The 24,747-nt window shown below is 45.8% G+C and overlaps 1 protein-coding gene across 1 annotated transcript; it reads right to left on the bottom strand.

Moving 5' to 3' along the window:
• Nucleotides 1–20,460: 20,460 nt before the first annotated feature.
• NKX2-8 (NK2 homeobox 8) lies at nt 20,461–21,825 on the bottom strand. Its single transcript, XM_034993170.1, has 2 exons — nt 21,669–21,825; nt 20,461–21,023 (listed from the first exon to the last, which is right to left on the bottom strand). The coding sequence occupies exons 1-2, from the start codon at nt 21,823–21,825 to the stop codon at nt 20,461–20,463; spliced, it is 720 nt and encodes a 239-aa protein (XP_034849061.1).
• Nucleotides 21,826–24,747: the final 2,922 nt, after the last annotated feature.

Below are 24,747 nucleotides of genomic sequence, written 5' to 3'. Positions count from 1 at the left end.
ATTCTAGTGCACAGTATTTGACTAAATCCTGTGAGTTTAAATCATCACTGTAGAAATACTAGCTCAGGATCACACTGTTAAAGGGCCAAGAGGCAGCACCTCTCCTGCCGGTCCCAGCTAAGTCTTGAGTAGTGTGTTTGAATCCTCCCTTTGTCTAGGTGGTGTCCTGGGTGGGTGGTGAAAACGTTCTTTGTTATCACATTCAACCAACTGTCCCCTCAAAGCCAGCATGTTATATCATTTTAATAATTCATAGATATCATTTCACTTTTTCTATTATTGAGAAAATCAGGGCCGGAAAATTGTAAGAAAAAAAAATCAGAAGACCTTAAGTTTATCCCCAGTTCTGCCCCTAACAAGCTGAGAGACCTAGACAGAGTCAATGAACTTCTCTGGGCCTGAACTGGCTCCTGGATAAAACGAGTGGGGCAACCAGATAGATGTTCCCTAAGGCCTAAGACATTGGAAGTGCAGCAGGACTATAATGTGTACTCCTGATCAGTGAAACCAATACAAGAGGTTCCAATACGCCTACAATGTGTGAGCAGCTTCTGCCTGATGTCACAGATAAGCTCTAAAGTTACCGAATGGGGTGGTTTCCGAACAGTTTTGGGAAATAGAATTAATAAACATTCAGACTATATTAGACTATAATTGCTATTTTTGGTATAAATATCATTTTCCCTTTTAAGATGAGATGACGATCTTAAGAGAGAAAACTAGTTCCATTCTTTATTGCTAATATGTCACAACTAGTACATCACTTAGGTGAGAATAGTTCAAAAATAATACTGTGGCTTTATTCCAAGGATCTCAGTGATGGCCTTAATCTAATTTTGTGATCATTAAAAACAAAAACAAAACCTCCCTAGGTGGCTCCCGACATCATTCCTCTCTGTAAGAGACCATTCCTTGACAGGGATATCACTCTTTTAACAGAAACATAGACATGGGCTATATTCTCTGTTCTACACACTCACATTCTGAATAAGTGGTTTAAAAAATCTTTTTTTTTTAATTTTAAAGAAAAAGATGAGCTTCTTTTCAGGGTTAATGTTCCCACTTCTCTCAAACTCTAAATGAAAATACGATCTGTACCTGGGGTTTCTCCCACAGGTAGTAATTGACCCTTCAGGGAGTGGGCCGAATCCATGCCCATTGGCAAGTAGCTCATTGTTTATCATGTCTATAATCCATAGAGGCCTGAATTTGAGGAAAATAAAAGACAAGATGGAGTTTCAAGGAGAGAAAATTATGAGCAGGAGGAAGCAAATGATTAAAATGGAAATGGTGGTCAGGAGCCTCTGTTGTTTCCCCCAGGTGCTTTGTGGACAGAAAAAAAAAAAAACTTTTCTATCAAACTCCACCTGAATTCTTTCAACTACAATGATGCAAAGAAAATGCACGCTAATTATGAGCAGGAACATTATCTATTAATATGTTAATGAAGCGGGTTTGCTAATGGTGAAAGACTTGAATTTTAATAAAATTTTAAGAGCTTCTTGATTACGTGTTTGTTAGTCGATATGATCATTTAAAATTATCTCTAGGTGGCTTTACATGGAATAAAACCTACATTAGAACTGTATTCTCAACAGGCCTTAATGAAGCAGGTGAGGATACCATCTGTGACATAAACAGTGCCAGCCAGAAATTCACTTCAAAAGACATGTAAACTAGTTAACCGGTAAACATGTTATCATATCTGCCAGTAACAGCTTTCAATGTAGGTAATTTATTTATGTATTTACTTGCTAATTTTTTCAAACATATTTGCTTATGAAAATAATGTTCGATTGAATTAATGGATACTGCCTTTCAATATTGGGGGAATTTTTTTCATCAATAAAAAACAAAACCCCCTCTGGTGTCCTGTTTTGACAACATCCCATACATAGATGAAAACTGTTTTATCTGCCTAAACCCACACATTGTTTGAGAAAAGATGGAAAGAGACACCAAAAACCTCCAAATCAAAGCAGAATTAGCATAGACGCTTCACTAATAAGTTCCCATGATGGGAGAAATTGTGTTACCTGTTCTCCAAGATGATTTTGGTGTCAAAGTAACTGGTAATCCCTATCTGCCTCTCTAGAAGGTGTGTGAAGGCTCTTGGCTTCATCCTTCATCTTGCATGTTAGAAGCACAAGGTCTTGATTAGTGTCTGAACCTGGATTACAACCCAGGGCTTCTGAAGAGAGGGCAGGTGCCGAGGAGGCTGAGCGGAGCCCCAGGTGTAGAACAGGGTGAATCTGGCCTGGAGTCTCTGAGGACTGTGTGCAGTGGGCTGTTGTATCACTGGGCGGCTTGGGGTCCGGGTGTGGTGGGGCTGTGTCTTCTCCACTGCAGGGGAGGCAGTGATGAAGGTGTCAGTGAGGGAAAGCGAAAGTGAATCCTAGAAACCAAGGAAGAGCGACTAAGAACCCAGTCTCAAGTGTGTAAGTGCCCATATGTTTAATGGGCTGAGAATGAAGGAAAGGGAAGGAGGTAGGTGGGTGGGATGAGGAAGAGCAGGGACGGCTAATTCTCGCCATATCACTCTGAGCTTTGAAAAGAGGCTGTGAGGAGAGATTATGACAGGAAATCACTTGAGAAGAAGCAACCCCATCTGAGAAACCAGGGGTGCTTCTTTCTGAGCCGAATTCCTTCAGTAAAGATAAGGATGATTCACCAGGTCTCTTCGTTTCCAGGAATCGGAATACTATTTATGTGATGGTGTCACTAAAACATACTTCTGTGACAGTCATTAGAAATTGCTAATACTCTCATTCTTTAGTGTTTCTAATGAGATTTTTTAAGATCTTTTTTTAAGGTTGTTAAGAAACAATTCCAGAAGGTAATTGCCATTTAAATGGCTTCTGATTGGGCCCTGGGTGAGTTTCTTTGAGGGCATGCTGCCCTCTAGGGGTTAAAGCACACAGCAGAGGGGAGGATTTCAGAGAGGCGAGGGCCCTGTGTGAGAGAAGGAAGAGCTTTCCTAGATGAGTTCGATTTTTCATAAAAATGATGCAGTGTTTTTGCATTTCAGCTCTAGAAAAAATTTATTTCATAGAATGTATCATCTATTCTAAAGGCCTTAAATAAAGCAGCATCAGATTTGATATATTCCTGGGGTATTTCCTTTATTTCTTTTTCTTAAGATTCAGTATGGTGTTTTTAAGATTTAGTATTTGGGAGGGTGTTGGTGGGGGCAAAGAGAAAATGTGTAGGCATTTTTATTTTTTTTTTTATTTTTATTTTTTAAAGATTTTATTTATTTATTTGGCAGAGAGAGACACAGCAAGAGAGGGAACACAACCAGGTGGAGTGGGAGAGGGAGAAGCAGGCTTCCCGCCAAGCAGGGAGCCGGATGCGGGGCTCGATCCCACGACCCTGGGATCACGACCTGAGCCGAAGGCAGATGCTTAACGACTGAGCCACCCAGGCGCCCCATGTGTAGGCATTTTTAAACCATAATCGTCCCCCTATTCCTAATTATCCAGTGCGAAAGTCTCCTCCCCTTTATTGGTGACGACTTTCTGTAGGCCCTTCCACAGGCCGCCACAGGTAACTCTCAATGTTACTGAGCTGTTAGGACCCACAGTCAACAAAGAGCAGAACCTCTCTTTGAACCCAACTTTCCTCGTTCCAAAATCAGCGCGCTTTCCTTTTTGCCACCAGAAAAATACAACTGGCCATCACTTTGTGCATATATATATAAGCAAAAAAATCATATATATATATGATTTTATTTATTTATTTGAGAGAGAGAGAAAGCATGTGAGAGAGAGAGAGCATGAGCAGAGGAAGGGGCAGAGGGAGAAGCAGGCTCCTCACTGAGCAGGGAGCCCAACATGGTGCTCGCTTCCAGGACCCTGGGATCATAACCTGAGCCAAAGGCAGATGCTTAACTGACTCAGCCACCCAGGCGCCTATATATATATATATATATGTATTATATATATATAAAGATTTTATTTGTTTGTTTGTTTGTTTGTTTAGGAGAGAGAGAGAATCCCAAACAGGCTCCATGCCCAGCAGGGAGCCTGAGTCCGGTTTGATCTCACCACCTTGAGATCATGACCTGAGCGGAAATCAAGAGTCAGACATTTAATCAAACTTCCCCACTCAGGTGCCCCCATCACTTTGCTTTTAAACAACTTGTTAACTCTTTTTTTTTTACACAATAATCATGGCTTTAGTGTTGTTTTGTTTTGTTTTAATAAATGAAAGGACTGACAGATAAATATACCACAACCATACACTTTATCATTTGGTGACACATTTACCCCAAACCTCAATTTTGCCTAGAAAGGAAAACTCATGATGAAAAATGAGTATTGTGGTGGAGGCCAAGGGCCAGAGGGAGAAATTCGGGTCCTAAAGATTCAGGGAACGGCTAGAAAAACATACAATAACAATAGAAAAGAAAACTGCAGGCACAGGGTAGACTACACCAAAAAAGGGCAGAAAAGAGTTAAACGGCAACATTCTGGCATAGCGCAGCTGAAGTGCTTCCTCCATCACAGAAGCAGGAGTCAGAGAACTGTGGACCTTTCTGGGTGGGATAAGGGCTCCCTCCTTGGAGGGCGCTCCCAGCTGGGACACTTCTCTTCTTTCCTCCTGCCTCCCCGCCCCCAGCCCACTCTAAACAACATCAGCAACAAAAAGGTCAGGGCAGGCTGTAAAACCCTTCTCGCCACAGATGCTGTGCTGGTGGACAGAGAGCGTGCGGAGTGGGCAGCCACAGCCCAGGGAACGGGGTTCTCCAAGCAGGGAACGGCCGCAGCTGGTATCGTGCACAGTGTGCCCCCCCCCCCCCGCACATAAATCAGAGCATCACGGGATCTCAGGTTTGAAAAGGACATTTCCAATTGGTTTTCTAAGCCAGCTATCTAAAATGCACAAATCCTTGTCTGAGCTTCCCTGGTCAAATGCTCTAAATTTTAGCAATTCCTTGCCTAAATTCCATTCGCTTAAATCTGCCTTTAGCTTGAAATGCATTAGTCCTCGCTCTGGCTGGTGCCGGTAGGTTGAATAGCAAACATTTACAGTAAGATCTATCTTTCCTCAAGCCTGGCTCCCAATACATAATAACAGGGAGAAACCCTCGGCCCTCCCCACCCCTCTAGTCCCACCACCTCTTACTAACACATGGTACAGAGGGCACACATACCGGCGTGGTTCCTTTTCCGATAATGGTGTTGGTGTTATCAGTGATTGTCACTCTTTCTTCACAGTTTCTCAAAGCATCTCTGAAAGTGGAAAAAACAATGCTGACAAATCTCTGAACAAGAGCAACCCAGCCGTGTAGGGTCACCTTCTTTTTGCAAAAGGAACTGCTAGAGGAAGAAAAAAAAGTCTCAGTTATTTAATGTTTGAAGTTGCCTTGGAAAGTGGTCTGACATTCCCTCTTCTCTTTTGAATTGGAGCTGCTTTTAAACAAAGTAGGTATAAATCGATCTGCTAGCATGTGTGTGTGTGTGTGTGTGTGTAAAGAGAGAGTGAGTTGGGTCTCTCAATTGTTCACTTTCCCTCGTGCCTAACCTAATACATCCTGCAGCAGTTTCAGGCCAGTTCTAGTCCGGACCGCAGTCAAAATGGAAGACAGCCACTCACCACCTTCACACCTTCCTCCCACCTCTTCTTCCTTTGTCCGTGTTTGAGGAACTTTATTTTCCCATAGGAAGTTTCCCTTAGCCTTTCGAGATTTCATTCTCAAATCTTTTATAAATTGAACTATCTTTTTCTGGGGAATACGGCTTCAGAAAAATGGAGATGTAATATTCATCACCTCTATCTAATGATGAAATTAAAGGAGGATATCCTCAAGTTTATAAAGTGTTAGAATGTTTATTGTTTCTTAACACTGGAATTCTTATGGCTCATCTTCTTCTGTCAAGTATAGTCATCCCTGTCTTTATTTTAAACCACTATAAGATCAGAGCACTCACTGTTACTGATGAGCATATTAACCTGTTTGGGCATAAAGAACTAAATGACCCAGAGTAAACTTAATGAGAAGAAATTTCCCAAGAAAATGCTAGATTTCCTCTTGCCTCTTCCCCTGAAGATGGGTTTGTTTCTAATTCAGGGCCAAGAATGAAGGTTTATGAACTCCCCCAACCCAGGCCCAACCCCAGTCATCCCAGTGGAAAAAGTGTTAGAACCAAACGTCTCTGCTCAGGCCCCTCTGGGAATGTCCACACCCAGTCCACCCAGGCCTGGTCTTAGAGCGCTGTTGCTTCATGACTACATACATGTTTCACATTCATTTCCTGTAAGACTCATGTGTCGTCCACTGTATTAGGTGCTGATAGGACAGAGGTGAACAATTTACATAGTCCCTGTCCTCATGGCAGGTGAGAGAAGTAAATAGGCCACCAAAGAAACATAGTTAGACTATGCCGTGGTGGGGAAACAGGGCGTGCTCTGCAAACATAGAGCTGATCCCCTGAAGCTGAGCTAGGCTCGGGGGACAGTCAGAAAAACCTCTCTGAGGAGGACATGTTTGAATCAAGGTCTGAAAGATACTTTGAAGAGGGAACAAGTGTGAAGAACTAGAAAGCGTTTGATGTCTTTAAAGAAATGGGGGAGGTCCAGGGTAACTGACTATACTGTGTGTGGAGGGGAGGGGAGATTTGGTGAGTGCAGGGCATTGAGAGGAAAGCGTGGTTCATGGCAAGAAATGAAACTAAATAGTTATATCCCACATAAGGAAGTTTGGGCACAATTCTATGAGTAGTGGGTAGCTACTGCAGGGTGGTAAGCAGATGAGCAATGTGATAAGACATGTATCATATCAACATCACTGTGAGTACCGGGTGGAGAAGAAAAGGAAACATAGAAGCAAGGAGGAGACTGCAGTAACCCAGCTAAGAGAAGACAGCGAGCAGCCCATGACTGGACCAGAGTTTCCGGGAATCATTATGTCTTCCCTCTTTCATTCCCTGATGAAGATAAATCTCTGTGGGGTGGGTCAATCTGTTATTGATGTATATTAATATTTCTTATTATATGTATTTTATGATGCTTTGACATCTTGGGGCCTTGCGGACAGGGGAGGGACTGCCCTTCCGGGGTTTTGCTAATTCCTGGAGATAGCAACTTGCCTCCAAGCATACCTTTCATAGGCAAACTAACCCTTCCCGAGCCTGTTGTCAAAAACCACCTCCTCTATCTCACTTTTGTACTCCTGGAGGCAATATTCCTTTGTCTTCATCACCCTAGGGCCAGGTACTGGACAACTAGGGACCACCCCTACAGCCCAGAGCCTACAGAAATTAGTCGGACCATCCAACCCTATGCTCCATCGGCTGCTTATCCTGCCTTACTCATTTCTTCCCACACAAATCATAAAGAAAGGTTTTTGCCCATGTTTCTCCTTGCTACTCTTGCCTCCTGCCTTACCTTGGCGCTTGCCCACATGGCCCTGTGTGGTGTGGCATGTCCTCTTCAGACTAGTCAGTAATGAACCATCTTTTCAACGGCAATTGTCTCCTGATCTGTTGTCTTCACCATCCCTGAATAAAAACAAAATCCTGGGTACGTTTTTTTTTTTTTTTAAGATTTTATTTATTTATTTGACAGAGATAGCGAGAGCAGGAACACAAGCTGGGAGAGTGGGAAAGGGAGAAGCAGGCTTCCTGTGGAGCAGGGAGCCCTATGTGGGGCTCAATCCCAGGACCTTGGGATCATGACCTGAGCCAAAGGCAGACGCTTAATGGCTAAGCCACCCAGGCGGCCCCCTGGGTACGTTTTAAAACAAGTTGTATCTCACCTAGGTGAGCCCTGTGATATTAAAGTCTTGAGAATCCATGACTAGTTTTCTTTAGACCTAAAGAAGGTCTTCATTTACTGCTCTTACATGCTACCCTACTATGTCATCCACCATAAAGTTTGAGAATATCAAGATAGCTAGAATTTAGAAGGCAACATACTGAAAAGCAGGTCCTTCACAGAGAAAAGCTCTGAAGATATCCAGAGGAGTCTCCTTGAGTCTTTGGCTAAATAATGATCTGCACATCAATGTGAGAAACTCCCCAAGGCTGGGAAAGGAGTAGTAGCCAGAACAATTGTGGGAGATCAACAATTACTAGAGATCAACAGTGCTGGAAGGTATGCATGTTTCCACCAACCAAAATGAAGAGATCGCATAATACATTGGCTGGAGTCCTCAGAAGGGTCATGCCTTAGGGATGGAGCTGAATTACTCCAAAATAAAGCCTGTTCTGGACCTACTCTAAGAAAGCTTAAAATCAAGCCTGAAAGGGATTAAAATTATCCACAAATACCTTAATGCCAGAAAAAAATTCAACAATCTTTAATGTAATACAACACAACACAGTAACAAGTAAATCAAAATACGCAATTCTTTATCCAATTGAAAATTACCAGGCCCTTAAAGAATCAGCGAAATATGATGTACAATCAGATTAAAAGGCAATCAATAGAAACAGAAACAGAAATGATAGGAAATCATGGAATTCATAAACAAGGACCTTAAAACAAGTATTATAAATCTTATAAACATGATCAAAGGTGTCAAGAGAAACATAAACTTGATGAGAGAAATGGAAGATATATATTTTAAAAGACCCAAATAAAATTTCTAGAAATAAAAAATGCAATACTGAAAATGTAGGGCGCCTGGGTGGCTCAGTCGGTTGAGCGACTGCCTTTGGCTCAGGTCATGATCCTGGAGTCCCTGGATCGAGTCCCGCATCAGATTCCCTGCTCAGCGGGGAGTCTGCTTCTCCCTCTGACCCTCCTCCCTCTCATGCTCTCTGTCTCTCATTCTCTCTCTCACAAAAAAAAAAAAAATACTGAAAATGTAAGTGAACTATAAGACATTGCAAAAGACACTAAACAACACAGCATAATCAAATCGTTAAAATCCAGTGATAATGAGAAAAATCTTTAAAGCAGCCCAAGGACACAAGACACATTACAAAAAGAGAAATAAAGAATGATAGCAGACTTAACACCAGAAGCCACACAGGCCAGAAGACAAACAGCACATCTTTAAAGTGCTAAAAGAAACAAAAATACGTCAATCCAGAATCCCATGCTGAGTGAAAATATTTTTCTAAAAATAAAAGCAAAATAAAAACATTTTAAGACTGGGGCACCTGGGTGGCTCAGTCGGTTAAGCATCCGACTCTTGATTTCAGCTCAGGTCATGATCTCAGGGTCATGGGATCGAGTCCAGTGTCAGGCTCTGTGCTCAGCAGGGAGATTGCTTGAGATTCTCTCTCTCCCTCTGCCTTTGCCCCCCTCTCCTCATGTGCACGTGCACGTGTGCACATGGGCTCTCTCTCTCTCTCTCAAATAAATTAACTTCAAAAAGTTAGGACTGCTCTTAAATTGTGCTCACCACAATGACTCCACCATTTTGGTGAGTGCAGTTGACTCTGCTCCTCAGCATAGTTTTCTCACAAGACTTTTAGGATCAAGCAATTCCTGGCCAAGAAACAAAAGCAGAATCATCCCATTCCCTAATGGATTTGGATGCAAACTGGGTTCCAAGAGGAAACACTGGAGAAGAACCAGCCTGGGTCTCTGAGGAATAGCACATGAGATGGCACACATATTTATGCTGTATTAAAGTCACTAGTATCTTACCATACGGGCTGAAAACATCACCGCTATCTGAACAGTTGGACAGGTTTTATTGGGAAAATAATTTTTCTCTTTGTTTCTATGCTTCCCTACTAGTAGGTTGGTTCAGTAATAATGATGTGAGAACTTCTGTTTGAAAAACATTTTTAAGACGAACAAAAGCTGAGAAAGTTTATGGCAGGAGCCCTATGCAAAAAGAAATAATAAAGGATTTTTGGATCTACACAATGAAGAATCCCAGAGATGGTAAATATGTGCATAAATATAAAAGTTTTTCTAATTAAAAAAATATATTTTTTAAAAAGATTTATTTGTTTATTTTGGGGGTGATGGAAATGTTCTATATCTTAATTGTGGTGGCTGTTATATGACTATTTACATTTTTCAAAACTCAACAAATTGGTGAATTCTATTGTAGGTAAATTCTACCTCAATAAAGATGATAACAAGAGAGAATGGGAGGAGAGAAATTGAAAGCCGTGAGCATAAGCAAGTATTTAAAGAGTTTTGCCAAAAGGGGATGATTGTTGGCAAGGGAAGAGGGTCAAGAGAAAATATTTTTATTTTTGAAATGGGGAGACAGCAGCATATTTATATGCTGGTGGGAATGATGCAGTTGAGAGAAAAAAATTGATAATGTAGAAGCAAAAGAGCAAAGTTGCTGGAGTGATGATATCTTTGAAGTAGACGAGCAGAGACCATTCAACTATGGTAACAGCTGGGAAGATAGAATATAAGAAAGCACCTGCTGTTAAGGCAGTGATGTGGTAGAAACCTATGGGATTTCTCTGTTCTGGTTATTTCAGTTTTCACAGTGAAATAGGAACCTGAGTATAAGAATGGGGGCCAAGGCAGAGATGGGAAGTTGACAAGAATCAACATGGTATGAAAGAGTCAAGGAGGATAAGAGGAGACTGAATGATCTAGAGATACCTAGCATGACTGCCTAGAAACGTTAAGGACTCATTTCAAGTTAGTGGCCATAAAGTGAGGCCAGTCGATGTGGTTCTGTGTTTTTCTCCAGCCATATTGTGATGACCTCAAGTGCAGAGTAGATGGAGAGTTGGATTCAACAGGTGTTACAGTTTTGCCTTGAGTACAATGAAGTGAGAGGGGCCAGGGGGCTGAGGATATGTTCAAATGAGTGATGATAATGCTTGTTGAGGAACTTAAGTTGGGTAAGCAGGAAAGTGAGGGCATCAAAGGACTGGGGGATAATGAAGGGTGGGAGGACCAATGGATTAGAATCAGAAGGCTTAAAGATGTACATACCACTTCAGTCAACAATCCATATTTAAGAATTTATCCTTAAGAAATATATATTTTAAATATTTTATTTATTTATTTTGACAGAGAGAGAAAGAGACAGCAAGAGAGGGAACACAAGTGGGGGGCGGGGAGGGAGAAGCAGGCTTTCCGCAGAGCAGGGAGCCCAATGCGGGGCTCAATCCCAGGACCCTGGGATCATGACCTGAGCCGAAGGCAGACACTTAACGACTGAGCCACCCAGGTGCCCCTATCCTTAAGAAATGTTGATGCAGATGCACAACACCTATAAGAATGTTCATTGCAGTATTTTATGTAACAGTAAAATTTATATTACATAATACAATTATATAAATACTTATCAATTGAGAGTTGTTTAAACAAATCATGGTCCTCAGTTAAAAACAGGTTTTGTGGGGCGCCTGGGTGGCTCAGTCGTTGAGCATCTGCCTTCGGCTCAGGTCATGATCCCAGGGTCCTGGGATTGAGCCCCACATTGGGCTCCCTGCTCCGCGGGAAGCCTGTTTCTCCCTCTCCCATTCCCCCTGCTTGCGTTCCCTCTCTCACTGTGTCTCTCTCTGTCAAATAAAAAAAATCTTTAAAAATAAATAAATAAATAAATAAATTTTAAAAAATGAAAACAGGTTTTGTGTGATTATCTGTCAGGTAATACACAAGGCTATGCTGTGGCTTTAGCTGGAAGCTGGTTGATGAATTTATTCTCTGGCATTCCAAATTACTGTTGTTTGTCCCTCCATTGCTCTCATACCCATATGATTATATAACTAGACTCCTTAGAATAATTAATAATAAAGTAAATGAGAATGCAATTAGTCCTTGCAGTGGTTTTTATCACCTACAGATCAGTCATGGAAGAGTAGTCTCCACAGAAATTGCTCTCAAATTCAGCGGGTAAACACAGTGCCCTTTCTCATTCCTGATGATCACTGCTCATGGAGTATTCTGGTGCCCTCCTACCTGCCTGTAAAGTTGGGTGTTGACCACTCTCCCCAGTTGTCAGCAAGAGCTGTGGTAGAAACGTTCAAAGGAATGGGAAAAGAGCTAGCTCCTCTTTTCTGGAGACTGTAGCATAAAATGTATAGTCTATGTAGCGTATATTTTATAGTATGAAATGTCACAGTATGACATTTCTTCTTCTGGAAATGTAAAGGAATAATATCTGTTAGTATGCATATTTGGTCATAAACTAGACATTTAAGAACACAGATGTGGTAGATTGTATCACTATTCAAAATATCTGCTGCCCTTCCCTCCTTGTTGATAGTAAGCTTGAACATGAGACTGCTTTAGAGACTTAAATGTGAGAAGTGATATATGCCCATTTCAATCAGAAGCTTTAACAGCCATTGTATGATTCTGCCATGTTCTCTTTCTCTTCTGAAATGTATTATATGGGGGAGTATTCCTTCTGCCTAGGTCTCAGAAGGAAAACAGTGAAGGGCTGCAGGGACATGTATAGGTGTAAGAAACAATACTTTGTAATTAAGCCACTGAGGTGTTGGGGTTATGTGTTTTGTAAAACTTAGTCCAAGCTGACTGCTATGATAAATTAAACAAACCGAACACTACATTGGATGTATGTAAAAGCCTTAAGTGCATTCAGTAGAATGGAAAAAGGACTGCATTTATTCAGTGCTAACTATCACACGCTATTCATGCATTTAATACTCATATTAACGATATGTGATACATGGTATTATTTGTAGACAAATGTCGAAGGAACCAGGGCTGATAGTAATTTCACACACTGTGACAGCCAACATTCAACTGATTGTTCCCCAATCAAAGATCAATCAATTTCCCAAGTCCACATTCTTTCCACTCTCTCACACTGCCTTCTGAGTGAAGAAATTCTGAGTTTAGTTGCAGCTTTGGATAGGATGGACCCAGGTGAATTCTTTATTTGTATTCCAAATACAGTGAAGGAAAACTTTGTAGACAAGGTCGAAGTTCTACAATTGGAACCATTTCCAGAAAGAAGAAGAGCTAATGACTTATAGGGAAGGGCATTTCCTAGCAAACCATAGTCTAAAACCGAGTTCCAAGGCAGAAATGTGATGGTGGGATGATGAAGCCCAACAGACTGCTTTGAGGGGCTCTGAGGATTCCAAGCTTTAGCGTGTTGTGGGGAGGGAAGCAGTCTTGCTGAAGACCTCCTAAAAACAGGATGAAGGTAAGTCCTGAACAAGACTCATGAGGTTATTGGAAAGTAGGACCTTGTTAAAGTAACCATAGGTAGCTATGTTCACAGGGTTAAGGGTCAATCTAAAGAGAATTAATTAGGATTTTTTTAGTAAATATTTTGGCCTTTGTCTTTCTTACATGCAATGATGATCTGTTATCACGTCCGTGCAGAACTATTATCTTAGAACTTATTAGTTGCTAAGAAGTTAAAGTTCTCACCTTCTTTGGAGCCCGAATCCCTACACTTAAGTTCCTCAGCCTCCCTCTCTTGTCTACAAATTAGCTGGCTGAGGCATCACATAGTGACAACGATGGGAAAAAGTTCATGTTAAACAGTCTGCAAAGGTGCCTTTACAGAGGGACTGAAAGCAACTAAACATTCTAAAATCAATTTAGAATAAATCATTCCTCTGCCTTCCAAGGCTTCACACACATGGGTTTTAGCTGGTGAGGTTTCAGAAGTCCATGATTTCCCACAAGCTGGTGAATTATAGCTTCCCTGGAAACATTATTGCCCTGTTTGAACTCATGCCAACTTTGAAACAAACAGCTTCTTCTATGTCCTTTTGTCCTGCTTCATAGCCCACAACTTTGCTAACGGCAGAAATGGTTGTGGTTCCCAATGCATGACTCTTGATGGAGGCACAGTCTGAGGCTGCGAGGAAGAAGAAGCTGAAGGATAAAGGGGAATTGTTCTTTCCAAACATATATGATCTCTGTCATTTTTCTTTGTAGTTATAATTTGCAATGATACAAATGAGATTTTCCCCCTGCACTTTTAATCATTTACTTGAGTCTCCTGCTCATTACACCATTACATTAACAAGAGATCAAGTGTCATATGAAAATAACTATATTTAAAAGCACAGCTTATTTAAAATACAGAAATAATTATTTATACATTTCTGTATTTTCCATATTATCTTACAAAAAATATGTTAATTTTAGAGTGAGAAAGCCGATATCCTTCCTACATTGGTCTGGCAAGTGAGATTATAAATTAGTTTTTCTTTCTCATTGGCTCAGTCATTGGGCGTCTGCCTTCAGCTCAGGTCATGATCCCAGGGTCCTGGGATCGAGTCCCACATCGGGCTCCCTGCTCAGCGGGAAGCCTGCTTCTCCCTCTCCCACTCCCGCTGCTTGTGTTCCTGCTCTCGCTATCTCTGTCTCTGTCAAATAAATAAATAAAATCTTTAAAAAAAAAGAGAAAAGAACTGAACATTCCCCAAATCTGCTTCATGCCCACTTATATATGTATCACATGCATGTATAGAATATTTACCTACTTAAAATTTAAAGGTTAATAGGATGGTTGTGGAATCAAGTTGTTCAGTTGTTGGGCATACCTAAAGTGTTTGAGTATATACTCATGTTCCTTTCAATCAGTGACAAGTTAGGTGCAGAAAAGAGAACATTCTTGTAATGTTTCCAGGACAACAAAATTCTGGGAGCTCTATTTTATTCATTTATTTCCCTGTAGTCCCCCCACACACCCAAATTGATAAAATGATTACCTTAAGGTAATGTTTCATCTACAAATATAGAAAATAAGGGAATCCTATGCTCTCTCTACATTTTGACTTTATATGTAACATTCCCTGCAGTGAATTAGGAGCACCATTGAACACTTGGTCAGACAAATGACTGAATCCATCAGTGTGATTAGGCAGTAAAAACAGCTTCCCAGGAAAAGCAGTTACTTCTTTACTCACCATACCAGGTTTCTTTTGTCTTTTCCTGATATGTTGTGTTTCTTGCTCTGTATTTCAATTTTATTGTAAAACAAACAAACAAAAAACCACCTCTCTTGTCATTGCACTAATGCTTCTCTGACAATTTCAGACCCTGACATATGATGATTCAGGTTGCCTCTAGTTGAGAATTTACCTCCCAAGTTTAATGTAAATGTAAGCTGATAACTTCTTTAAGAGGAAGAGGGGCTTGCTCAACACACTATCCTTCAATAAAGCAGGAGGAGGAAAGTCTAACAGACATCTCAGATGAGAGATTCAAGGGCCCTTTTAATTTTAATGGACTGTTTGGCACTTTCGTCTCTAGTTTAATTTGCAAACAGCTTCCATTCCCCATCGAGTGAATTCTGCCAAGTATGTTATCCAGCCCCTAGGAAAGAAGGAGGGGGGGGACAGTTGGTATTGGAAGGAGAGAAAAGGGACAGTCCAATTCAGAGCTTTTAACTAGGAAATCCATTTGAAAACCTGTTGACTCATAAAGGACCACCCAGTCGGAATGCAGAAGGAAATTAAGCATGACCAAGGTCCCCTCAAATGTTCTTCCCATAATACTCTACTCACAGGAGCAATAGTGAAACTATAGCAGCTTTTGAAATTACATGACCTCAATAAGACCTGGAGATTTGTATTGGCTCATAGAGTAGGGTATTGAAGAGAAAATGTTCTTTTACCTCTAAAACATGATGATGCTACTTTTCTGGATAAACAATAAAAACTTCCCACTGAACATGGTTGGAAAAAATAAGAACCCCGTGTTTTTGAAATTTGGGGGTATGTGTGTGACTGTTTCATAGTCTAATTGATTCTTCCTCGTTAAATGCCCACTCTATATGGGTCAGCATTGAAGGGAGCACTGTTTGTTTCTTGGTGAGCTTATAGACTGAGTAGCATGAATGGTGGGTAAAAAGGAGAAAGGGGAATGTCATATACCTTCAGTTATTAGTCTGGATTGGGGGGTTGGAGGTGAGTTAAACGATGCAGAATTGGAATTCTAAAAATAATTAAGGAACCATTTAGTAAATTCCCTCCCACATATGACTTGGAAAAATGATGAACGACCCGGAGCAAGAAAATTTTTTCAGGCAGATCTTGAATAGTAAAGGATGCAATCACATCTGTAGAAATGATCATGCCCTGGGGGAGGGAGACTACTTTCTCAGCATTGCAAAAGCTCCTCTCTCTATTGTTCTTGTTTACAGATTACCTGCCTAGGCTGGTTGACTGAAACACATAGAACAGATAAACTTGGTTAACAAACTATTTAACCATGCTAAGCCCAAAATTAGCCTGCCTGAACATTTTATTCCTAAGTCTAAGATGGTTTAAAGCAGTAAAGTGCATGTGTGTATGTAAGAGGCAAGTTAATTGTGTGTGTAAGAGGCAAGGGAATAAGAAACATCTAAACACCATTGTTAGAAGGGAAGGTGTAGGTTAACCTGGGCTCAAATAACTTCCTTCTAACCCATCAGTAGCACATTATCTAAGATTCTAAAGTGCTAAATTGGTCAGATAAGAGACTTGCTAAGATGTAGGATCCTCTGAACAATGAGGAAAGAAAATTGAAGTGAAAATTGCAATCTCCACCCACAAGAGACTTAAGTGAGATGAAGTGAAAAGTGTTTACAATGGAAGAAAAGAGGGAAAATGTGAAGAGGATGATATTTAATAATAAAGATAACACTGGAGACCCAGGAAGGAGGAAGATGACTAGGGAAAGGGCCAGCAAAGCCAAAGTCATAAAGCTCCACAGGGGTCTGGGCCTGGGGGTTGGGAAAGCTTAGAGGAGCTTATCAGAGTCAGCGGGGACTCTGCCGAACGCTGAGTGGACAACTGGTGCCAAGGCAGAAGCAGCAGATGTTTTTCTGGAAGAAGAATGGTGGAAGGATAGTCACGGGAAAACACTGTGCCCTGCAACAGGAGCTGTGTCTCACTGATTGCAGGACAAGAATGCACACAGACAGACGTAGGGGCAACGCAGATGCTGTGCGCACAAGCTGGAGGTGTGGAGGACAGGAGAGAAGGGAAAGGGAAGGAAAGAGAGAAGGGAGGAAGGGAAAAACAGAGACACAGAAAGAGGCTAAAGAACACATCTCTTAGAGAACCATCTGTAAGGTAACCAGGACTACCAACTGGGAGAAATAAAACATAAAGAATGGGAAATCCTTCCCACCATGCAGTGAGTGAAATATGCGGGACCTGGAGCTAGAATGCGCGCGTTCAGACCCTCTCTGTCACCTCCTAGCTGTGTGACCCTGGACGGCTTACTTATAACCTCTTTGGCCTTTAGTTTCCTCATCTGTAAAGTGGGGCTAGCAGTTTCATCTCATGGGGTTGTTGTGAAAACTGAGTTTATTGAGTGAAAGAACTTAGAATATTGCCTGGTATCCAGGAAACATCAATAAATGTTAGAAACTACTGTGATACCATGTGATCAGCTTCTGTGAGTGGCCCTGAGGTATCCATAAGACTAGTTTATGGGGGTGCCTGGGTGGCTCAGTTGGTTAAGCGTCTGCCTTCGGCTCAGGTCATGATCTTGGGGTCCTGGGATCGAGTCCCACATTGGGCTCTCTGCTCAGCAGGAAGCCTGCTTCTCCCTCTCCCTCTCCCTTTGTGCTCTCTCTCCCTCTCTTGCTCTCTCTCAAATAAATAAATAAAATCTTCAAATAAAAAAAGACTAGTTTATGATGGTTGGGCAGTATATACCTTGTCACATCAAAATTACAATTGTCCTCCTTAGGGCGGTTTGCAAGGCGGCTAAATGTGGGTTAAACAAAGGATGATGATAACATTTTATGAGGTTTACAACTGCTTTCGACAAGTCACTTACTCCCACCCACTGAGCCTTGGTTTCTGTCTGTAAAATGGGGGTATGATACATACAATACCTAAGCTTTCCGTGAGATGAACTGTGAAAGTGTCTAGAACAATGTCTGGAACACAGTAAGTTTCAAAATAGAGTGTGAATCCCCTTTGGTTGGTCATGGGCAGCAGGTTTAAAATACTCTCATTAGGGAGGGAGAGCCTAACTGTTCTCCCAGCTGCCTGTAGAGAGGCCTTGGTTTAGCTTCTCTTGTCAGCGCCTAGAAGAACTGATCTTTTAGGTCACACAGAAAACTGACATTTACCTTTCGCAGCTTATCTCAAGTGTGAACAGAAGAAAAATGACAGCCTGAGTCTTTAAAATGGGTCAGTGGTGATGGGAATATATTTTTAACTCTTCCCTGCAGTTTTTCCTCTCTAAAAGAAGGGGCTTAAAGGAAAGGACCAAGAGGAAGCAGGTAACAGTTTCTACACGATGGCTCCTGATGCTAATGTCACAGGAAATTTCTGCCCCCTTCCTGCCCAGGATACCAGCTGGCTTGCTGGTGGGCATCCTGCTATGGCTTTGACCACCTCACTGGGAAGCAGCTCTTTCTTATCGGGGTTGGACCTCTGGATGAATTTGGCTGAGGACATGCTCTCCCAAAGAGCCTCCTGGGAAGAGGGGCTCCATGATTCAGACCCCTCAGTATGGACCTCAACTTCAGTAGGCTTTCTCCACTTTGCACACCCCAAGACCTACTTCCTCTGTAACTCCAGGAAAAGAAAAGGCAAGAAACTGAACAGGTGGTGATTTTGCCCTTTCTCCTAAATATTCAGGTCTTTGCCACCACCAATAGCAGAAAACAAAGCTACAGATCTTTACCTCCATTCTTGGAGAAAACACTCCTTCTGGAGGAAGAGCATGGAAGAGCCAAGCACCCAGCCAGCTGACCACAGGGGCAAGTCCCAGCCAGGGCCTTCTTCAGAAATCCTTTCCTCCTTTTCTTTCCCATCTGTTCTGCCAGGGCTAACTGGGAAGCCCCTAGGGTGGTTTCCAATATAAGTCTTACAATGTCCAGGCTCCCTCCCCAGCAATCATTTATTAGAAAGAGGTTTTATGATACAAATTTGATAATCTCCCATGCACACTGGCACTGTTCTAATTGAAGTTGTAAGCCCATAAAATTCAAGCCCTTTGTCTTCCTGAAGGCCACAAGGTTTAAAAAGTTTTAAAAAGATACTATTGTCCTCTCTAACACCCACGACATTGTCACCAGGGACTGATTAAACAGAGTCCTGAATTGAAACAGTGCGGATTTTGTCTAGGTCCTTTTCAGGCCTGACAATGCCCTTTTCAGTTCCCAAGACAAAAGGAGGTTTAAGGATCGAGATTCTTCCGAGATAACCGCATCCATATGGAAGGCAAGGTGGCCAGCAGCTGAGACCCAAACACCCCACTCCCTTCCCCCTCTGTCCTCTCTCTCCCCACCCCCCAAAATTCCAGGTGATAACACAGCCTCAGCCACCCTACCTGGGGGCGGGGGAGAAAAGAGGGGAAGAAAACTAGGGTCTCAAACTGGCTCAGTGCCTACTCCTCACAGGCCTCACCGAGCCCTTGCTCCCTTCCCTGGATCCCATGCCTGAACCTACTCTCCTCAAGCACATCTCCTTGCAGTGGGCACCAGGGAGGCTGCTCGTCACTTCACCAAGAGGGGAAACACTTGCATAGGAAGCTCTGCAGCTCCCTATACCCAGGCGAAGGGCAGTTACAAATTCCAAGGGTGGAACCCTGGATCTCCGAGCTTAGAGTGTATCAGGACCGCGGGAGAAATGAGACCCACCAGCAGGTCCCACACCTTTGTTGGCCCACCCTGGCTCTCCAAATTGGTCTTCCCGCAGCTGGCAGCCCGGAGGAGGGTCACTTCCCCACCACCCTTTGATTTCTTCATTGCGCTACCCTCCCTCTCCCCATTCCACTCCAGCCTTGTGTAGAGCTAAGAAGAGGGAGGAAATCACAGATGTCAAGCGAGGCACTCGCAGGCTTAATTGGGATTTACAAATTCTACGGGTGCTCGGGTGCTCCTCAGGTCCAGAAAAGGACAGCTTGCGACCAGGCCTGAGCTGCTCCAACGCAGTACGCTCTGCCCCCAGTCTCCAGAGAGTCCTCGTGGGGAAGCTTATTGTCTTATCCTGGCCAACTGGGTTGACTTTTGGTGTCTGAAACACCAGCAGCTTCGGGAGCCCAGAGGGGTCTCCAAGTCAGCTCCCGCCACCTCCCGCAGACAGGGATCCCAGGGTTTCCTTGGCTTTATCCCCGCACCTCCCTCCCTCCACCCCTTCCCCCAACATCTTCCTAGAGCTGCGTCGGGACTGAGACCTGCCCTTCCACCCAGCCCGGGGTGGGGAGAATGGACTGGCGCCCTGAACTCCGGTCCGGAAAGCACAGCTTCCATCTACGTTCCCGGCAGGCGCTCAGGGGACCTAACCCTACACATTTTATTCTCGCACCACAAGGAGGAAAATATTCTATTTCTTTAAAAATAAGTTGCTTCCCATACAAATAGCTATTTAAAAATATACAAATAAGGTTTAAGCAATAAAAATCTAGCTCTGGGGCTGGCAGTCGAGGGAAGAGGAGAGGGGGAAATGCTGGCTAAAGTTCCCTGCTCAGCGGCTGGGGGAGCGCGGGGCAGGGGACCCCTGCGCCGAAGGAGATGGGGCCCGAAGAGAGGTGGGGCCGGGGGAACACTCCGGATCTCGGCTTCCAGCCCTGCTTCGGCCGCAGAGCCACTCCAAAGTCCGGGGTAGCCCGAGGTGCCCGCGCCCCGCAACGGCCTCACCAGTTCCAGGAGACCAGGGTTGGGGGCGCTAAGTGCTGGTAGGCGGGGAAGAGGCCGAGAGCCGAGCAAGGCCCGAAGGCGGCATAGCCTGGCAGAGGGCAGCTGGCGGCCGGGGACGCGCCGCTCTTGTCCTGGGCGGAGGCCGTGCTCAGATCGCCGCTGCCGCAAGGCTGCCCGTCGCGCACCAGCACGGGGACCACCACGCGGCGCAGCAGGCCCGGGGCGGCGCGCAGCTCGGCAGCGGCTGCCAGGTCAGGCGACTCCACCGCCCCCGGCGCGCCGGGTGCGCGCGCGCGCTTCAGCTTATAGCGATGGTTCTGGAACCAGATTTTGACCTGTGTGGGCGTGAGGCGAAGCAGGCGCGCCAGCTGCTCGCGCTCGGGCGCGGACAGGTAGCGCTGCTGCCGAAAGCGTCGCTCCAACTCCAGCGTTTGCGCCTTGGAGAACAGCACCCGACGCTTCTTCCTCTTTTCAGCGTCTGAGCCGGGAGACACCGGCCGAGTGCACGGCCGCTGCGACGAGTCGGGAAGGCTGGTCTCCGGGCTGCTCTCGTCCGAGGCTAGGGGCGGCAAAGGAGACACGGCCTGATGAGACGCCGGCTGCTGCTCGCGCGCGCGCGTGGAACCACTGGCCGGAGGGCGCTGCCACTCGCCCGCGGCTTTAGGGCTGAGACCGTTTCCTTCCCTGGGCCCGCATCTGGACACCCACCTCTCCAAATTCAGCGACCGCATTTATGCCACAACCTGAGACCGCGCCTCCTAAGAAACTCGCCAGGGCCCTCTTAAAGCAAGTCCACACTGGTCGCTGCGCTAGCAGACGAATTTACCGCAAGCTGGGGCACCAACCCTGGCCACGTCCGGGTCTACTGCAATAGTTGCAAAGCCTTGGAGAGCTAAGATCGCCACTGCTGCCCATCTCAGACCGAGGCCTGAGAACGTAGCCGTGTTTTCAGACATTTAAGTGCCGTTTCTTAAATATTTAAATATTGTGACCTCTAGAAACAGAAACCCAGATCCCGGGCGTCAGTGCCAGGCGCAAGGATCTGCTCTCAGGATGTGCTGACTAGGGAACGATTGGCATAGGGGTTTATGGAGGACAGAGCCTCTGGTTCGAAGACTGGTTTTGACTTCCCAGTCCCGCATGGGTCGGGCGCGTGGTTCTGCTCCCGCCTCCCCACTCCCGCCGTGGTCCTCCGCTTACTCACAGGGGTAGTGGCTGCGCTCGGATTCCAACCAGGTGGCGCAGGGGCCGGGCCCGGGAGCGCGTAGCTCCGGCTCCCGCCTCCGCAGGTGCTGTGCGTCCTGCTCGGGTAAATCCAGGAGGCTGCGCACGGTGAAGCTGAGGCGTCCCGAGGTGGCCATGGCCAAGGAGGGGAAGGAGGCGGGGGCGGGGCAGGCTGGGAACGGAGGGGCGGCCGGGGACGCCGCTGCTACGGGTGGGCGCCAGAGGCGCACGCCATGCGCTGGCTGCCGGGATATTAGCGCGCTTACAGCTGCATCTGTTTATATAAACAGCTCTTCCCACGCGGGATGCTTTGAAAGCCGAGGTCCGGTTCTCCAGGGTGTTAAGTACCTGAATGAGTGCTGGACCAAAGACCGAGCGAGCCCTGAAAGTGCCACCTCCGCCCCCCCGCGCCCCGCCCTGTCCCCCGCCCCTCGGCGCCCCGTTACCTCCCAGAGGCGGCAGGAAGCAGCTCTACGGCATTAGTGATTCTGTCTGATTAGCCCAAAGTGGGGACAGATAATGGGGATTGTTACCAATGAATAACATCTTGGGTGGCGAGCGGTGGTCACCACCCGCCCGTCCCGGCCCCAGCTTCCTCCTCCTCCTGCGCTGACACGGGGCCTGGCCCCGCAAGAGCGCCGGCTGGGGTGGGGGCGGCATGGGTGGGTTTATGAGCGCCCAGGAATTTATTCCCTGTTTGCTTTATTCCTCGAGCTTGTTTGCTAGAGTGTTCGTTTCCCGCAATTATCCGGAAAGTGATTTACAAGGCGGCGTTAAACTCTGGCGCGCTCTTTTCTCTTTTTGGTTTAGGCCCCTCTAAGGAATCAGAGGCGAGCAATTTCAGGCGGGCACAGAGTTGTGACCTGGTTCCGCCGGCATCTGGGCCGAGGGTTTTGAAAGCCTCTAGGAACCACACCCCAAACGTTCCTCCCTTCAAGGTGTGCTGGGAAAGGGCTGGCAGTAAGTAGTACGGGAGCCCCGGCTCGGCGCCCGGTTCCCCAGACCGGCAAAACGCAGGCGGAATCCGGCCAAGCTGTTCAGGTCCTTAGTGCCGCCCCCGTTAGCCCAGCCCCGCCCGGCCGCTGCGGGTCGTGGGCCCAGCCCCCGTGGCCGCGCTCCTCAGAGCCCAGCCCAGGCCCGCTCTAGGGCCCACGGGCGGCGGCGTTTCCCCGGGAGCCCATGAAGGCCTTCGGCTTCCTTGGCGTCGCCAGACCCTCTGGCGCCACTTGTGAGCTTCAGCTGTGTGGCCTCAATGTCAGGCCCGGTACCGGGGATACAGCCTCTGCCCCAGGGCAGGCCTCCGGCCTGGGCTTCCCGCTCCAGGCAGCTGCCAGGCCTAGTCCGGTACTGGACCGATTGGGACAATTAGGACTGGGCCCGCCGGGCAGAAAAGACACCCTGCGGGTGTTTTCTGAGATCTAGTTCCCGCAGCCCCACCCGAGCGAATGATCAAGGCAGAAGGCGCAGGGAGTCAGGCGCGGTTACATTTTGTTGGCCCATTGGCTCCCCCGGGGTCCCGCTTCAGTCTAGGGCTCATTGAGGGCACTTTTAGAGGCCTCTCCTCTGCGGCCGTGGCTTGGGTATTTGGTTGCTAAATTCTAGTGAGGGACGCGGCGCTTGGGTGGCCGCACCCGAAATCCTAGCTCCACCTGAGCTTAACTGGGACCTGGCTCCTGTGCAGTGGCCCGGGCTCGCTGGCCCGGTGCACCCTCCCCATCAGCCTCCCCGTCATGCGTGCCCAAGGCGCCCCGGGCTGCGCAGCGCGCTGGGTGGTCGGGCGGAGGCAACCCCAATACAGGCCAACTGCTAGGCCGCGGACAAAGGGGAAATGGAGCTCGACGCCCCGGACCTGTTGGAAGCATTTGTTCCAGTCAAGATTTTGCATTTGTTCAGTCCGAAATAATGCGTGATTGACGCCTGCTCACAAAGCTCTTTAGCACGCCGGGATAAATCGGAGCTTGTCCCGTGTTGTCATGGTTTTCAATGGGGTTCAATGGGATTGGGAGCACGATCGACTCTGCTGGCCGTCTCTCTGCCGCCCCGGCAATAGATTTATTAGTTATGTCTTTTTAAATAAGATTAAATTGAAATGACTTGGCTGTCCTCTTCGAGATGGGCGGCAGAGGGAGCCAGGAGTAGACAGGGGGCGGCAGAAGCCCGAAACTCGGTGCCCACTGCGCCCCAGCACCTAAGCTCCAGCGTCTCGGAGATTGGGCAGGTCACAGACTGATCCAGGGCTTCCTGGACTTCTCTCCAGCTAGAGCCGGATGCCTGGCAACCTCTGCTAGCCCATTTCCCGAGACAGGTGGAAGGAGGGCGTTGGCAAAGACTATCCTAGGGCAGCATTAGGATAGACTCCCATTTGGGATCTGAACTTCTTGGCTGTGTCAGAGAGAAGGAGCTCTGGCCTAGGAGTCAGTTGGCATCCCAGCCCAGCCCCTACCTAGCTCTAATGGCCTCATCACTCTGAACCTCTCTCCCCACCCCCTTATCTGAAACAGAGGAGAACAGATATGGTAACTTCTAAGGACCCTACCAGTTTTATGATTACATACCTCTGGAATTTTTCTAAATCTATCTTTGTTGAGTTAATCAGCAACTTTGGTCTCCCCCCGGCCCTGCCTTTCTGGTACTCATCCCCAGGACTCTGACTCTACATTCTCCACAATGTTCTAGGAGAGGATGTGCCATCTTCCGAGTTTCCAAAGGACACGCCGTAAGAGTAGGGATGAGGTAGATAACAGTTTTGGAAAGAGAACCAGAGAACCAAGTCAGGAGATGCAAAAGAAGAGTCTTTCCTGGAGTGACTGACCTCTCTTAGCCTTTTAATCTATTTAACATCCTAAGCCCACACTGACATGTAGAAATAAGTAAATGGCACTCTTCAATTCTTAAGAGCTCTTCAGCATCAAATATTTGCTTTTACTCTTAGTATTTGGCTCCCAAAGAAGAGCTATTCCCTCCCCCCGCCCCCCACATCTGCTCTGAGAAGGATCTAGCTCTGGGATTAGCTCCCAATATTACTTCTAGCCTTACCTTCCCTAACCTGGCAACAGTGT

The sequence above is a fragment of the Mirounga leonina genome, unplaced genomic scaffold (assembly GCF_011800145.1).
Source record: "Mirounga leonina isolate KUSES-001 unplaced genomic scaffold, KU_Mleo_1.0 Mir_82, whole genome shotgun sequence".
Lineage (NCBI taxonomy): Eukaryota > Metazoa > Chordata > Mammalia > Carnivora > Phocidae > Mirounga > Mirounga leonina.
The sequence above is the reverse complement of the archived record's forward strand: the minus strand, read 5'-3'. Positions and strand labels throughout refer to the sequence as shown.